General features: G+C 37.3%; 1 protein-coding gene across 2 annotated transcripts in view; it reads right to left on the bottom strand.

Annotated features, from left to right (window-relative positions):
• The window catches only part of LOC100944131 (ubiquitin-conjugating enzyme E2 E2), a 385813-nt gene that overhangs the window by 40466 nt on the left and 327663 nt on the right, over positions 1–17684 (bottom strand). For both annotated transcript variants that reach the window (XM_012806185.2, XM_023513730.1), the window contains exon 5: positions 9807–9954. In XM_012806185.2, coding sequence (XP_012661639.1) covers positions 9807–9954 — 148 coding nt within the window. The remainder of the gene's footprint in view (positions 1–9806; positions 9955–17684) is intronic.

Raw genomic sequence — 17684 nt, 5'->3', positions numbered from 1 at the left:
GCCTCAGCCTCCCAAGTAGCTGGGACCACAGGCACCTGCCACAACGCCTGGCTATTTTTTGGTTGCAGCCATCATTGTTATTTGGCAGGCCCGGGCTGGATTTGAACCCGCCACCTCAGGTGTATGTGGCTGGCGCCTTAGCCACCTGAGCCACAGGTGCCGAGCCCGTGTCACAGCTCTTAACAACCTCAAACTCTTGGGCTTAAGTGATTCTCTTGTCTCAGCCTCCTGAGTATCTGGGACTATAGGAGCCTGTCACAACACTTGGCTATTTTTAGAGACGGGGTCTTGCTCTTGCTCAGGTTGGTCTGGAACATGTGAACTTAGGCAATTAGCCAGCTTCAGCTTCCCAGAGTGCTGGGATTATAGGTGTGAGCCACTGTGCCTGCCCTCTAATTTCTATATTAAATACATTATTATAATTTCAAATATGTATTATTAAAGTATGCTGTGTAAATATTTATCTTTCTTTCTCCTTAAAAAAACCTTAACTTTACTCAGTGGTCTACCTCCCACATCAACACAAACAAGCTCTGACAATTAAGTTTGCGAACTTGTCACTATGTGCTTAGCACTGTACAAACAACTCCCTAAGTTTCGTAGCCTTGGTATATCAGTCTCACAGTTGTGTTCATGTCAACATGTGGCAGTATCTTGCTGAGCGTCATTCATCATTGTTGCATGTATTTTTTGTGTGTGCTGTCATGAGCATGTTGCAGCTTGAATTAGAACAACGAACAAACATTAAATTTCTTGTTAAATTTGGCAAGAGTAGAAGTGAAATCAGGTACATCTTAGTCCATGTTTATGAGAATAATGCCAGGAAGAAAATGGTAGTGTAAAAATGGATTAAATATTTTTCTGAGGGGAGAGAAAGCATCACTGATGATGAGAGGTCAGGGCAGCCAGTTACAAGCAGAACTGACAAAAAGAGCAAAAATTCGTTGAATTGTGCATAAAAAATTGTTGACTGACTGTGAAAAGCATAGCAGACCAGGTAAATATCAATGGAGAAACAACACAACCTCAACTGAAAATCGTGGAATGAGAAAGGTGCAGCTCTTGGATTATGAAATGCACCAGGTCATGCAGCACTGTAAGTGAGAGAGTTTTTAGCCAGTGAACAAATAGCTGTAATGGCACATCCTCCCCACTCACCTGATCTAGACCCCACGCAACTTTTTTCTGTACCTGAAGATAAAGGAAATATTGAAAGGAAGATATTTTGGTAACATTCAAAAGCTCAAGGATAATACTATGACAGCTCTGATGGCATTCCAGAAAAAAAGTTTCAAAATTGCTTTGAAGGGTAGAGTAGGTGCTGGTGTCAGTGCATAGCTTCCCAAGGGGAGTACTTTGAAGGTGGTAGTGGTATGAGGCAATGAGGTATGTAGCACTTTTTCTAGGATGAGTTTGTGAAATTGTGAGATTTTATACTATATCCTTCTGTAACACATCCTTACCTTGACTTTTGCTAATTTAAGGTTAATAATAATTCTGATGTGGCAAACTGTTCTGAAGTTAATATAGTATCTTGTTTAAAAATAGTTGCTATAAGAATTAACAGTATAAAACAATATTAGCTGGGCTTGGTGTCATGCACCTGTAATCACAGCTATTAGGGAGGCTGAGCTAGTAGGACTTCTTGAAGCTGGAAGTTCAAGACCAGCCTGGACCATAAAGACTGTTTCTAAAACAAGTAAACAAAAATCACACCAAAAAACTCCCTAGTATTCTCTGAGAATATCTGGCTTGTCTAATAAAAAACCTGTAAAAAATACCTAAAGGTTACGAAATATAGGTAGGTTTGGAAATTAAGTGAGGGACATATTAGGGTTCATTGTATCCATTTTCTCTGTTTTTGTAAATGTGTAAAAACCCCACTTCAGCCCTTTCCTTGATAAAGCAGAGTCTAGGGGATGTCTAGTTTAAAGATTTTACTAATATCCCTATGTATACTTAAGGACTATTAAGTCTTCACTCATTTAAAATTTCCCACAATTCATTAAAAATGACCTTTTCTTAATTATACAGAATTGGGGAGATTTTTACTGCATATGCTATTATAGGACATACCAATCAGAATTCTAAAAAGCATACATGGACACATCTATAAAGGTCAGAAAGAAACAAAAGGAATCACAGATTACCACCCTAAGGGATTCAGGTTCCTACTTTAAAAACACAGCAGTACTTTGTAGGTCAAGTTAAATGGACAGCTACTCCATAGGTCTGGAGTATGAAAATGGAAGCAAGAAAAAGACACATGAAGATGATAAATATAACACTGTATTTTCTTCTTTATCAGATGAGTGCAATTTCTCCAAAGGTCCTTTTTGTTAAGAGATGAGGGTGAAACTTCAAAGACATTTTAAAGGTATCCCATGTTGTCAGTAAATATGGTGAAGTTTAGTTTTAACCATCTTTAAAAGAATCATACCTACCAGATATAGTTAAGCTATGAAAATAACAAATTTTTATGCAGGTCACCATTTCTAGACAAGAACCTATCAAAAAATAATAAATAGTCAATAATCTTTTTTATTTTATTTTATTTTTTTACTTTTGAGACAAGGTCTCACTCTGTCACCCTGGCTAGAATGTAGTGGCATCATCACAGCTCGAGGCAACTTCAAACTCCTGGGTGCAAGCAATCCTCTTGCCTTTCTAGGATTATACATGCAATACTCTCTTTCATCTGGGAAAATCGGGTGCTTAGGAAAGAAATCAAACTGATGGTTATGGTAAATAAAGACCTGCCTACACAAAGTAGAAACACCACGGGCTATCTATAGGGAATTTGAGTTGAAGAGGAATCCCCTTTATTTGTCATACTAGGTGATCCAAGATCTAAACCTATGATCATGTAATTTCAGCTTTCTTTTCTTATTATTTCCTAGAAAAATCATTCTTTGATAAAGTAATACAATTGAATCTTTTGTTCTCGTTATCATATACTAGTATTCCTTGTAAGATAACTAAATAGCTTATTTAGTTTGCAGAATTGACAGGTAGGGAAATAATCCTTTTCATATCACTTATAGCTTGAGTTCATAAATACATAGGTCAAGATAAGTACTTAGAATACACATTTTCTTTTTTTCTTAACCAAATTTATGATGGCATAGAATCACTTCTGTTAATCTTTTTTAATTCATAAAACAGAAATGTTCTTCTCTTTATGGTGTACATTCCCTGATTTTATCCATCCCTCTCAATGAATCCTCAATTTTCCCAGAACCTCCATAGCATGAACAGCATTATTTCCAAACTGATCTAGAGTAAGACTATAGGAACCTGTAAGACGATGGGAACCTGTGAGGCAAAAGGAAACAGGGTCCTGGGATTCTACAGATAATACTAAGCTAGAACCCAAAGTCTTTAATAAAGTTTTTCTTTCTTTATTCTCCCAGTATTAAAAGTACCAGGTAGATTGATTAACAGTAGCAATTTAATTTACTTAAACAATAGGGGACAAAGTATAACAAAAAGTATAAAGTTATGAAATCACAGCTTTCTGGGCATAAGATGTCAGAGAATTTAAATGACAATAAATCAAAGTCTATGTACATCCATATTTGAAAATACTAATTAGAGTGACTTTTGGAATTTAGCATATAATAATCTAAAAGAGAAGTCAATTCTTTACAAATAAAGAAAACAGCCTGAAGTTATTTATATGCCATATACTTCTACTTACATGTTTCTCAATTTAAAAAAGCTACAGATTTCAGAAGAAATCTGGTGTCTATGTAGTCAATCACAGTGGTTGTCCTAGGAAAGTTTCTTTTTTCCTTGCATTCCTGCTAAGACAGTCTGTTTTGAAGACAGGGAAGGCTTATCACTTTTTTCTTTTGAGACAAGAGTCTCATTATGTTGCCCTTGGTAGAGTGCCGTGGCATCACAGCTCACAGCAACCTCCAACTCTTGGGCTTAAGCGATTCTCTCCTTCCCCAGCAGCCGGGACTACAGGCGCCCACCACAATGCCTGGCTATTTTTTTGTTGCAGTTGTTATTATTGGTTAGCTGGCCCGGGCTGGGCTTGAACCCACCAGCCTCAATGCATGTGGCTAGTGCCGTAACCACTGTGCTATGGGCGCTGAGCCAGCTTATCGTTTTTATAGGTCTACCTGAATTAGTTAAAGAAATCGCCACCCCCAGTTATCAGTATAGCAGAATGGGATGTGTGGAAGCACAGTTCATGTTATCATGTAAGCACTAGAATCTTATTGAAGAGTGACATGTATGTTTCATCAGTCTAACAGCTCACAAATTTGGTATACATCATATATACAAATATAAATGTGCTAAAAAAACTAATCCTACATTATGGTCCCCATCCACCAACTGTCACTATCAATTATAATTTTTCACATTTAGTAACACAATTTACTATCTAATCATAACCAGGCCAAACACAACCAATTAGTAACAATCAAAGCTATCAGAGACAACTTGTGGATAAAGATTGTATTAGTTGTTTAAACACAGGCCCTAAGTAATCTGAAACAAAAAACTGTGATGTTGGAGAATGAGGAAGGAGCCATTCTCCCAACCTTTTATAAATCATGATTAAAAAGCCACTGGGAGCAGATTCTTTTCTTTTGCTCATTCCATTTGGGAATGAAGCTCTTACCAATGAAGCTGCAGCTGAGCTCACCCTCTGCTTAATCACCCTATAAGGCTGAAGGTTAATGAGCTGCCTTTCTTAGCTCTATTTGTTGTTCTAATGAAGATTTGCATAAATCTAAGACTGGGGTAACTAATACTTGATTTTTATTTGAAAGATGATACAGCGAGAAGGAGCAGCTCATCCATCCTGAGTGTTAATGTTTGGGGGTATGCTTAGAGCCATTTTTATTTGACCCAATCGATATAGTTCTGCCTGTTTGAAGATTGGCAGACAAAGACTTCATAGTTGCTTATGAATGCAGGCCCCTGCTGGTCCAGGCTGTACCACAAGACAGACGATAGAAGAATGAAATACACAAGCCAGGGTCAGAGCCCAAAGGAATCTCTCCCTGAGAAAAAGAGAGCCAAATCCTACACTTTGACAGATTACATTAAGTCTTCACTTAAAGTAGTAAGTAGGTTTTTGGAAACTGAGACTTTAGTTTGACTGTGGGCTATGTATAAACAAGAGTTAAGATACTATGGCATCTTGTTTAAAGTCATAATTTCCAAGAACCTATGATGATGTTCAGTAAGGATGTAATATATACTGCTTGTATGTTTAATCTTTAGCCATTAAAAAAAGTTATTATGAAAAATTTCAAACATATTCCAAAACAGAATAGCATAATGAACTTCGCCCATGTAGTTATCACTCAGACCCAACAACTAGAACAATAGATCTTGATATCTTCTATACCTTGACCCACCCCCAACTTCCTGGATTTTTTATTTTTCTTTTGAGACAGAGCCTCAAGTTATCGCCCTGGGTAGAGTGCCATGACATCACAGTTCACAGCAACCCCCAACTCCTGGGCTTAAGCAATTCTCTTGCCTCTGCCTCCCAAGTAGCTGGGACTACAGGTCCCACCACAAACGTGCTATGTTTTGGTGACAGCCTTAATTGTTGTTTGGCAGGCCCGGGCTGGATTTCGAACCCACCAGCTCAGGTGTATGTGGCTGGAGCCTTAGCCACTTGAGCCAAAGGCACGGAGCCGATTTTTTTTTTTTTTTTTTTGAGACAGTGTCTCCCTATGTTACCCCCAGTAGAGTGCTATGGAGTCATAGCTCACAGCAACCTCAAACTCTTGGGCTTAAGCAATTCTCTTGCCTCAGCCTCCCAAGTAGCTGGGACTACAGGTGCCTGCCACAATGCCCGGCTATTTCTTGTTGCAGTTGTTAAGGTTGTTTTAGCTGGTCTGGGATGGGTTCGAACCCACCAGCCCTGCTGTGTGTGGCTGGTACTGTAATGTACTATAGGCACCGAGCCTTTCTGGATTATTTTGAAGTGAATTCCATGTATCAAAAAATTTTATTTACAAATATTATAATTCAGTATTTATCTCTAAAATGTAACAACGTGTAAAAAATTCATAATCACAATTCTATTCTCAAGCATAAATATTTCTGGCAAAAATTTCTCAGTATCAAATGCTTCAAATTTCGAGTGGTCTCATAAGAGTTATATATTTTTGGAGGTTCCCCCGCCAAATAATACAGTATTAGAATTGTGTTTACAATGAAATAAGCTTATAACATGTTAGAAAGTAACAGCAGTAGAGCAGAAAAATAGAACTGAGATTAGTAAAATAATGTCAGATGGTATGCACATTTATATACTTTTCAGAAAAAGAAGGGAGAAAAGGTTAGAAATATTTCTAGACATTACTCTGTAAATAAAAGTATTTGGTATAGAAAAACTGTTGATTTTGTTTTATCTCAACATTATTTCTATTTTCAGGATAGTTGACTTTGTATGAGGTGAAATACTAACTACTTAAAGGTCTGAAGACCATAACATAAGCACATTTAAAAAATACTTAAACAGATTTCATATAAAGAATATTACAGGGCAGTGCCTATGGCTCAAAGGAGTAGGGTGTTGGCCCCATATACTGGAGGTGGTGGGTTCAAACCCAGCCTTGGCCAAAAAAAAAAAAAAAAAAAAAAAAACCTGCAAAAAAAAAAATTACAAAAATGTTTTTAAAAAAGCCAGCAAAATCACAAAAATAAACCCCAAAACATGAAACCAAATGAAACAGAACTTAAATTTCATATTAACGGAGTAAATACTTGACAAGGGTATTTCCAAATAAGAGAGTTCATGAAATATGGAAATTTAATTCTTTAATTGTATTCTCAACTCTGACAATTCATGAGTTAAACCACATTCACCAAGTAGGCCCAACCTCAGAATCTGGGAGGCTAGCGCTGCCCATTAGAGATACTCCTCTCTGCTGCTACTTTGTTCCGGATTACATGTCCCAGCTACACTCTGCAGACAGGTATTAGGACAAATCAGAGAGCTCTATCAGGCTGGACAAACACCACTATGGAGTGGAGGCCTAAGAAGACCAGTAGTTAGATCGACCTAGACCACTGTGTTAAAAACAGAATGATTATTGCTAGTGCATTCATCAACTGGCTGATATTATATGGTCATTTGACACCTAAGTGATAACTCTTCTAAAAAGAGAACAGACACTACCAATTAAAAATTAGGCTTTTTTAGATTATAAAATCCAAGAGTGTCAATGCTGAGGTGGTAGTATTAGATATTATTTAATATTATCTTCTATCAAATTCAACTGAGTGGTACTTACTAGTTCTCTACGGTATGAACATTTGGCACACTAAATAATTCTGGGAAATTACATCAACAACACGTTAATGTTCACAAAGGGAGGCCTTTCACATACACCATCGCATGTGAAACTCACAGGAATGCAGGGACTTGGGTAGGGCTGAAATCCCCTACCTAGAAATCCCCTTTTACATCAGAAACTGAGGCTTAGGAAAGTTTAAGTTACAAGATCAAACTCAGTTTTTATTTACTTATTTTCAGAGACAGGGTCTTGCCCTGTTGCCTGGGATAGATGTCATCATAGTTCACTGCAACCTCAAACTGCTGGGCTCAAGTGATCTTCCTGGCCTCAGCCTATGTACCTGGGACTAGAGGCCTGTGCCACTATGCTCAGCTATTTTTTTTTGTAGAGATGCGATCTCATTATTTTTCTCAGGCTGGTCTTAATCTCCTGGCTGCAAGTGATCCTCCCCTTCAGCCTTCCAAAATTCTGGGATTACAGGAATGAGCCCTCATGCCCAGCTAGTGAAGTTAGTTTTTTTTTTTCTTGAGAGAGTTTTACTATGTTGCCCTCAGTAGAGTGTCATGACGTCACAGCTCACAGCAACCTCCAACTCTTGGGCTTAAGTGATTCTCTTGCCTCAGCCTCCCAAGTACCTGGACTACAGGCACCCGTCACAATGCCTGGCCATTTTTTGTTATAGTTGTTATTGTTGTTTAGCAGGCCCCAGTTGGATTGGAACCCACCAGCCTTGGTATATGTGGCTAGCACTGTAACCACTGTGCTACAGGCGCTGAGCAATAGTATTGTTAGTTTTTAAATTCACACCTGTTATCTACAAAAATCATGCTGGTAAGAATGTGTAACCCCACCCCCAAAACATGTAACACTTCTTTTTGAATATACTAAAAATTCTTGAAAGTGACAAATGTAAATTAAAAGAAGAATATGAAAAAGATTTTAAAAATCTATCTCTCTCTCTCTCTATATATATATGGACAAAAGTGAGAAAACATTTCTAAAGTTGGTTAAATTCATGTTATGCAAGGACTACTTTTGAACTGACAGCACTTCAGGTGTTAAAGTGGCTCTACAGATTTAGTATAGGAAAAATCTTATTTATTTATATTCTACCAAACATTTGTGACAATCTGAAGATCGTTTAGGCTGAAATTTAACTTAAATCTAAGCAGAAAAAGTCTACTGAGACTGAAAAAGTGGGATGACTCTATTCCTTTAAGCAGCGATATCTGAACCAAAAACAAACTCTGACATATAGTCTTACTCAGCGTTATCAGGTGGCATTTCAGCTGACTGGAAGGCAAGGCCAGCCGGGCTTCAAATCACCACAAACAAAAAAGCCTTCTTGTGAACACGTTACCTCCAAATGAGGTCAAACACAGTGGCAGATAAGTGGGATGGAGACAGGGACGACAGGATTAAAAGGACAAAATCAACTTTAAATTAGTGTAACATTATTGGACATTATTATCTGGGGTGAAGTATAGATTAATTTTAAAAATACTTCATAATGATCTTATACAACTTTTATGCCTTAAAAACATTAGTTTGCTACCTTAAAGTACTTTAAATTCATTTTAATTTTACTAAATTGTTTTTTACATATTTTCATTTAAAAAATTTTTATTACCAAAAAATAGAAAACATACAAAAGTAGAAAAGATGACAGTTTCTTCATGTTTTATAAACCAGCCAGGAGCCAAAGTGACTCCAGTTTACACTTGTCACTTCTCTTTTGCCTATAATTTCACTTATCTAGTGAACAGAGTTTATCTCTGAGTATGAAAAATGGAATCTCACGCAATATTAAAACTATTAAGTATTAGACTTAAAGAAGACTATCCCCACTAAAATATCAATGAAAACCCTATAGCTACCTCAGGATTTTTGTGTTTTTCAAAATAAACCCAAATATGTAAAGCATTGGCAGTTGGTTTGCCTTTAGTGAAAGAAACTGGTCAAAGACTAATCTAGGAACACACAGGCACTTTCAGTGGTAAGCATGCCAACAAGCCACAAAGACCCATATGCCCTGTAGTTTTTCTGAGAAGTTGTATTTCCTTATTTACTTTTGGAGGTATTTTCTAGTTCAGGACCATCCAGCTTTTTTGTTCTAATAGCTTGTCAGGATGTGTAGTTATTAGGATGCCAGAAAGGTCAGGTCTGTATGGTGCTGTGTGGTTGTTATCAGATTTTCATAGTCACATTTCTCAAATTAACATTTTCTAGTAGGTATCTAATTAAAGATTAAGCTATTCAATTTGAATTTTTATTATTTGGCAAGAGAACTTAACATAATCTTTAAGTGCACTTTCCCATCTAAAATGATTTTTCATTAGTATTTATCACACCATGCTTCTTTTTTGGCAAATAATAGGTAATAAAAAGATTAATGAGAAGACTCAATTTAAAAAGAAAACAGTTACATACTATGAAAATTTTAAATCTGTAGTAGAAGTAAACAAGTCAGAAAGGTCAGCATTTAAGTCTAGAAAAGCTCCAACTAAACACTAGGTTTAAGTCTCTTACCAGGGTTGCAATCTGTAAGAAGGGAGCAGATGGAGAGGAGAACCTTAGAAATGGTTAGGGCCGGACTCCAGTTGTCCTTTAGAATGTCCAGACAGATCACGCCTTGGCTGTTAATATTACAGTGGTAGATTCTTGTTCGGAAGGTAACCTAGAAGGAAATGTATAGTTGTTAGAGATGCATCTTTTATTAGGTAAAATAGTCCAGGCCAGTGGCTAAAGTAAACTGGATTTTTCCTTGGGTACATAAGAATAAACAATAAATAAAAACAGACATTTCAGAATTTGTCATTTTGGGCACAGAGAGCTAAACACCAATACCAAAATCATTAACACTCTGCTTCTGATGAAGAATACTGCCATTTCATGTTTTAGGGACTCAATTTACTTTTGAGGCAATTACAGGAATGTCCATGAGGGGAAAACTGACTCTGATCTCTAAAAATAGCTACAAAGAAAACTTTGTTGGATTTCAGTAGCTTTAAGGATTTTTGCATATTTCTAAGATTCAAACATCAGAAAGTACAGAAATACGTAATTATTACTCCACGGCATGGTTTAAAACATGAACTAAGACTATTACTATTTGTAAATAATGTCTAGTTTATATACAACTATATTAGTTATATTTTATATTAGTTGCATTACTATAGTACAGTTAGTTTTAATTTATAAACCTTTCCTTAGATTCTACTTTTTAAATGTGCTATAAGTGGAGCCTACCTTTTCCTTTTGATAGCTAGATTGCTAGTGTATGTTCCTCACATAATTTTGAAATTTGATTAGCAGTTTTTAAAACTTCAATCAAAAAAAAATTAAGTTCAAATCATTTTTTTTTAAAGAGATAGAGTCTCACTTCGTCACCCTCAGTAGAGTGCTGTGGCGTCACAGCTCACAACAACCCCTAGCTCTTGGGCTTAGGCGATTCTCTTGCCTTAGCCTTCCAAGTAGCTAGGACTACAGGTGCCCACCACGATGCCTGGCTATTTTTTGTTGCAGTTTGGCTGGGGCCAGGTTTGAACCTGCCACCCTCAGTATATGGGGCCAGTACCCTACTCACTGAGCCACAGGCGCCACCCCAAATCAGTTTATAACTGCTAAGATTCTATTTAATAGGCGAGTTATGTAAGCAACAGTAAGATTTTAAGGCTATTTATTACTTTATTTAGTAAGCATTGCCAAATGTGTAAGTTTGAGATTTTTGATAAAAAAATCTTGGTGTTCTCAAGACCAGTCTTTTAGTTTCCTAAGTTCAAAATGGCTGTGAAGCAAGAAAAGCATTCATAGCAGGTCTTTGTAGGTGCTGTCACTGTACCAGGGGACAGCAAGAGATTATGCTGACAGCAAGAGATTTAGGTAATTAATATGTCAAGTCTCAAAAGGGCAGATCAGAGTCTTGTACAGTTGTTGAACATCACGGCACCATTCTCAGGATAGACGAGTACTTCTAGTGAGAACGACCCTTCTAGCATCATCCCTGACCAAATAACCTTGACATCCTTCCCTCCACACATACATCTCTAAAATCTAGAAGAAAAGACAACCAACATTCTTTAAATGCATAGCTGAATCTGAAAGGGGGATCTCCCTGGACCATAACTGAAAACCAAAAGTTACAGTAAGCATCCCAGCTGACAGTGTATGTATACAGGTGGGTTTTGGAGAAGAGGGAGGGAACTAAAGAAAGGCAGTCAGTTTTAATAAAATAGAGGTTTGGGTTTTGAGTCCTCATGGAGAAAGAAGATGAAATTTTAGGCCTGTATATGGCAAGGGATTGGAAATGAGAACCCTTCCTTCACTATCATGGATGGACTTAAAAAGAGACATCATGGCTGGGCGTGGTAGCTCATGCCTGTGATCCTAGCACTCTGGGAGGCTGAAGTGGGAGGACCGCTTGGGCTCAGGAGTTTGAGACCAATCTAAGCAAGAGACCTTGTCTCTACTGAAAATAGAAAAATTAGCCAGGCATCATGGTGCAAACCTGTAGTCCCAGCTACTTGGGAGGCTGGGGCAAGAAGATTGCTGGAGCCCAGGAGTTTGAGGTTTCATATGGGAGAGAAGCAAAGAAACCTGTCAGAGAAAGCCCAGCTTCCTAATTGAGAAAAGAAATGTATTACTGAGAAATCTAAATCATGGACATCTACACTGCACAAATACTAAATTAAAAAGTTTAAATGACTGTATTACTATCAGATCAGATATATGTTTAAGGCAAAAAGCATTGTTATGACATTATGATAAAATGAACAATTCAGAAGAAAATAATCACAACTCTGAATCTATTATACCTGACAATATAGCCAAAAATTTACAAAGTAAAAGCTAGCAAAATTTTAAGGAGAGAAAGACTTATCTGTAAATAGAGTAGTTTCACTAGACTAACCAGACCAAAAATTAGTAAGAATAGTAAAGACTTGAATGGCCAAATAAACAAAGGTTTGAATGAAGATAAAATTCTATACTTAATTTAAAAACACATTTTTGAAGTACATAAAATGCTAATCCATAAAAAAAGTTTTATATAGATCCCCCTGAAATATGTTTGGAAACTGAAGAACACATTTTCAAATAATTCTGGGAACAGGGAAAAAATAGCTATATCTATAGCTGAACAATGAAAATACTGGGTTGCCAATACCAAAATTTTGTGATTTAGCTAAAACAGTTGTAGAGAAATCTCCAGTTTCATATGCATGTATCACAAAAATATTTAATAAGGGTCAAACTCAGGAAGGCAGAAAAAGAATACAGTAAATCCCATGAATGAAGAAATAAAGACACGACTTAATGAAACACAAAATACCTAAGTGATATCAAAAAGTATCTGCAGGAAAGTCAAGAGTGCCTATCCTTATAACTGAAAAGACAAAAATATTTTTATGACCCAATGTAAATGAGCGGCTATTTTAAATTGCATACATATTTTATGAACATTGCATAATAACAATATTTTAAAAACTCACCAGCAACTCTGAGCTAGTTAATCCTCAAAACCACTCAATGAGAGAAAGTAGTATTATTGTCCCCACTTTGAAAAGGATGAAACTGAGGCACAGAAAGGTTAAAGAAATAGCTCAAGGTCCTACATATAGTAAGTGGAAGCTAAAATTTGAGCACAATTTTGCTGATCTAAAAGCCTCTGATCAACTACTCTCAGTATTGATGCCTTTAAAAAATACCCTAATTTTAATTTGGGTATAACTGTCGATTCACAAGCAGCTGTAAGAAATAATATAAAGAGGTAACATATATCCTTCACTCAATTTCCTGCCCTGGTAACACTCTGCAAAAGCATGGTACATCACAGGAAATTGACATTAATCCAGTTCACTGACCTTTTCTAGATTTTACCAGTTTTATGTATACTCAGGCATATATATGTCTATTTAGTTCAATGTAATTTTATCATAGGTGTACACTGTGTGTTCACTGCCACAGTTAAGATACAGAGCAGTTCCATCATAAACATTCTTTGTGCTATTTTTTAACTAAAGCCACATTTCCTTCCCCTTTTACTTCTTTAATTCCTGGCAACCACAACTCTGTTCGTCATCTGTTTAATTTTGTCATTTCAAAAATGCTAGATAAATGGAATCATACAGTATGTGAACTTTTGAAATTGGTTCTTTTCGTTTTACATAATTCCCTTGAGATCCATTCAGGTTGCTGCATGTGTCAATAATTTGTTCCTTTTTATTGCTGAGTAGTATTCTATGGTACAGAGGTACCAGTGTGTTTAACCATTTTCCCATCGAAGAGTATCTAGGTTTCTATGAGACAGAAAAACACAAAAACGTTTTTCCTAGTCTCATACTCAACATAGAACACTTTTGTAACCTATGTAGGGTGGGGAGTTTCCTCCAACAACCAATTTCCTGACAACAGCTGTGTTAATTCTAAGACTATCCATCTGGAGTTAGCTCTCACAGGCTAAAGGCTCAGTCCCATAAGACTGCCCACTTCAAGTACCAACCCCAGGACTGTGCCTCTAGAACTTTTGGTAGCTTGGCTATAAAATGGAGTTCTCACAACTCCCTTCTTGGGCTTAGTTCATTTGTTACAGCGGCTCACAGAACCCACGATAGTGCTCTACTTGTGTTTACTGGTTTATTATAAAGGATGTTACCAAGGATACAGATGAACAGCCAAATGCATAGGGCAAGGTATAGAGGAAGGAGTGTGAAGCTTCCATGCCCTCCTAGGGCATGAAACCTTATGAGTTTAGCATCCCAGAATCTCTCTGAACCCTGTCCTTTAAGGTTTTTATGGACTCTTCATTATGTAGGGATGATTAATTAGATCATTGTCATTGGTGATAAATTCAACCTTCAGACACTCTCCCCTCCCCCTCGAGGGGAGGTGGGGGGAATGAAGTTCCTTTGATAATATGTTGGGTTCCTCTGGCAACCAGCCTTTATCAGGAAGCTCTTGAAGAGACTGCTGTCAGTCACTTCATTAGCATGCAAAACGCTCTTCTGAAATTCCAAGGATTTAAGTAGTTCTGTGCCAGGAGTGGGGACTAAGACCAAATAATATATATTTCTTACTAGAAATCAAATATCATAGGCTTGTTTCTAGATTTTAGCTATTACAATAAAGCTGTTAAAAATGTGTGTTTTTGTATGAACATAAGTTTTTATGTCTTTGGGATAAAATGTCCAAGAGTATAATTGCTGGGTCATACGGCAAACTAATCTTTAGTTTTGTAAGAAATTGCCATACTCTTCCCAGAATGATCGTGTCATTTTATATTGCCACTAGCAATGTGATCTAGTTTCTCTGCATCCTTGCCAGCATTTGGTATTATTACTGTGTTTTATTTTAGCATTGTGATAGGGTATGATACCTTGCTATGGTTTAGTTTGTATTCCCCCATATACTAATAATGTTGCCCACATTTTCATGTGCTTATGTGCTATATGGATATGGTCTGTCATGCCTTTTGCCTATTTTCTCATTAAATATTTTTAAATATTAACTCAATGGCATTTTAAATGAAGGCATTTTGTTAAAACTGAAGTAAAGTTGGTTGAAAAATAAATAATAAAGTATGAGTCTGCAAGAATCTTGTGTATTTTCTGGACAGAGTTTTACACTTAAATGTTTTGTAATGCTTATAAAAAAGGCTCTTTGGTGATGTCTGTCTACTCTGACTCTTTCAGGTATTCATGCATTGAACCACACTGAATTAAACAGGCAATCTGACTGCTGCTATAGGTTCTAATGCTACAGACTCTCAAAGTTACCACCTTTGGAAGCTATAAAGAAACCATGATCCCAGAGTTTTAGGATGTTTAGTTATTGTAATGTAACCTATAATGTCTTCGGATTCCCCCATCATATTCCTAGTCTAATACCAGTCTTGCCATAAGACCTCCTCACCACACTATGAATTAGTCAGGAAAATATTTTCTTTTAATTGATGTCCAACGTGCTGCCTGACACACAGAAAGTGCCCACTGTTTGCTGAACAAACGCTAACATACCACAGGCTCTTAGTGCTCAGACAGACAAGTATCTCTCTGAAGGGCTGTAACATCTGATTGTTCTTTAGGTACAAGACTTTTAGAACCACAACTTAAGAGTAAAGGCTGGAAAACAAGAATATGCTGTGGAAGCACAAGATACTTTTAACATCTTTCTGCCCCATGTTAGTTTATTAGCTTTTCCTATAGATTAAGATATTATTTCAGAAGACATTTCATACAAGCTAAACCAATAATAAAAAATAATAAATCTTTAGTAAGCACTCAATATATGCCAGACACTCTAACACAAACATTTTTATCATTATGATTTCCCATTTAAATGCTAAAAAAAAACCAAACCTAAAAAATGAGTGTCCTAGCCATTATCAGCAAATGCGTTCCACAATCATGACAAAAACCTTGCTAATAAAAGCTCTTGAACAGCCAGCATTCTCTTCCAAGCCCTATCAACAAACCTAGGGGAAATGAGAGAGAATACAAGCAAAGTGATAAGGAATTGGCTGTAGTCCTTAGATATCAGTGATTCAGAAAGAGGAAGTGATGTCTTGAATACTGACAAACAACAAAGGATTTGCAACTGCCAGGAGGAGATTTTTAGAGGCTGAGAAAGATTACTCCTCCCACCCCTCACCCAATAGAAGACTGCTCTCCTCTGTTCTAACTCAATTTTCCAGAAAGCCCCTCACTTTATCTTGTTCAGGGGGTTGGGAAGCTGTACATCCTTCATATTCCTGACAAAGAAACACATGATAAAAAAGAACATAAAGCAAATTCCAGTTCCACTGCCACGGTTAATACCCACTGAGTTTCATATATTGAACAACTTAGACCGACATTCCGTTTATAGCTGAATTTAAAGCACAGGTTACTAACTGATGGTTATAACGATAGCCATCGTTCCTCAAGGAGAGGCAAGATGATACACACAATACTGTTTTCAAAGGCAAAGGAGAGAGCACCTTTTAGAACATATTCCATATACAGGAAATTTAAAAAATATGATTTGGATATAATGACACAAAAAATTTATCTAGAATGGCTAATCCCAGATCAGCAGAGAAGAAAAAGGTTTTAATTTGTGTGATACACAAATGCATGGGTGTTATGTGTGCAGCAGACAGAATAATGCCACCCACCCCCAAAGATGTCCATATCCTAATCCCTGGAGCCTGTGAATATTACCTCACATGATAAAAGAGATTTCTGATTAAGTAAAAGATCTTGAGATGGAGTGATTATGCTGGATTATCTGCATGGGCCAAATGTAGTCACAAGGGTACTTTTTTTTTTTAAGACAGAGCCTCAAGCTGTCGCCCTGGGTAGGGTGCTGTGGCATCATAGCTCACAGCAACCTCCAACTCCTGGGCTCAAGTGAGTCTCCTGCCTCAGTCTCCCAAGTAGCTGGGACCACAGGTGCCCATCACAACGCCTGGCTATTTTTTTTTTGGTTGTAGTCATCATTGTTGTTTGGCGGGCCCAGGCTGGATTCGAACCCACCACCTTAGGTGTATGTAGCGGGCGCCTTAGCCACTTGAGCCACAGGTGCCGAGCCAAGGGTACTTTTTTTGAGACAGTCTCATTCCGTTGCCCCAGGCTGGAGTGCCACTGCATCATAGCTCACAGCAACCTCAAACTCTTGGGCTCAAGTGATCTACCTCAGTCTCCCGAGTAGCTGGGACTACACCACAATGCCTGGCTAATTTTATTTTTGGTGGAGAGGGGGGTCTCACTTTGCTTAGAATGTTCTTGAACTTGTGAGCTCAAGCAGTCCACCCACCTTGGCCTCCCAGTGTACTATGATTACAGGTGTGAGCCATTGTACCTGGCCTAGAAAAATGTCTTAAAGTAATAAACACCTTCAAGATGGAAAACTAATTCTGACAGTGCTGTTCAAAACAATAATTTAAAATAATTATTAAATGATAATCTGTTTCACACACTACATCCATTTTTCAGAAAGAATTTGACCAGGAGATAAATGGTTATTTTACTGAGAAATCAGTGAAAAGATTCTCCTTAAAAATATTTGTCTGTGGAGAAAGACAAGAAAATATTTGAAGGCCTATGCCTTATCTCAGTGAATCATGTAACAGAGGTCCAAAATAGTAGGGTTAACATCATTTGAATGGGTCTTTGCCTTAGGCTTACTGTGAAACTGTAGTTCATTTGAACAGATTGTTAGTACACATTTAAATAATATCAGTGCCTCTTCTCTCCTTGAGATTTCAATTGAAGAGCACTACACCAGTAACTAACGTACCCTAAGACGATGATGGTAATGATTATTTTTGAGACAGGGTCTTGCTCTATAGTCCAGGGTAGAGTGCAGTGTCATCATCATAGCTCACAGCAGCTGAAACATAGGGGCTCAAGGGATGCTCTTGGGTCAGCC

Source organism: Otolemur garnettii, unplaced genomic scaffold (assembly GCF_000181295.1).
Source record: "Otolemur garnettii isolate 467f Iridium unplaced genomic scaffold, OtoGar3 scaffold00002, whole genome shotgun sequence".
Classification (NCBI taxonomy): domain Eukaryota; kingdom Metazoa; phylum Chordata; class Mammalia; order Primates; family Galagidae; genus Otolemur; species Otolemur garnettii.
The sequence above is the reverse complement of the archived record's forward strand: the minus strand, read 5'-3'. Positions and strand labels throughout refer to the sequence as shown.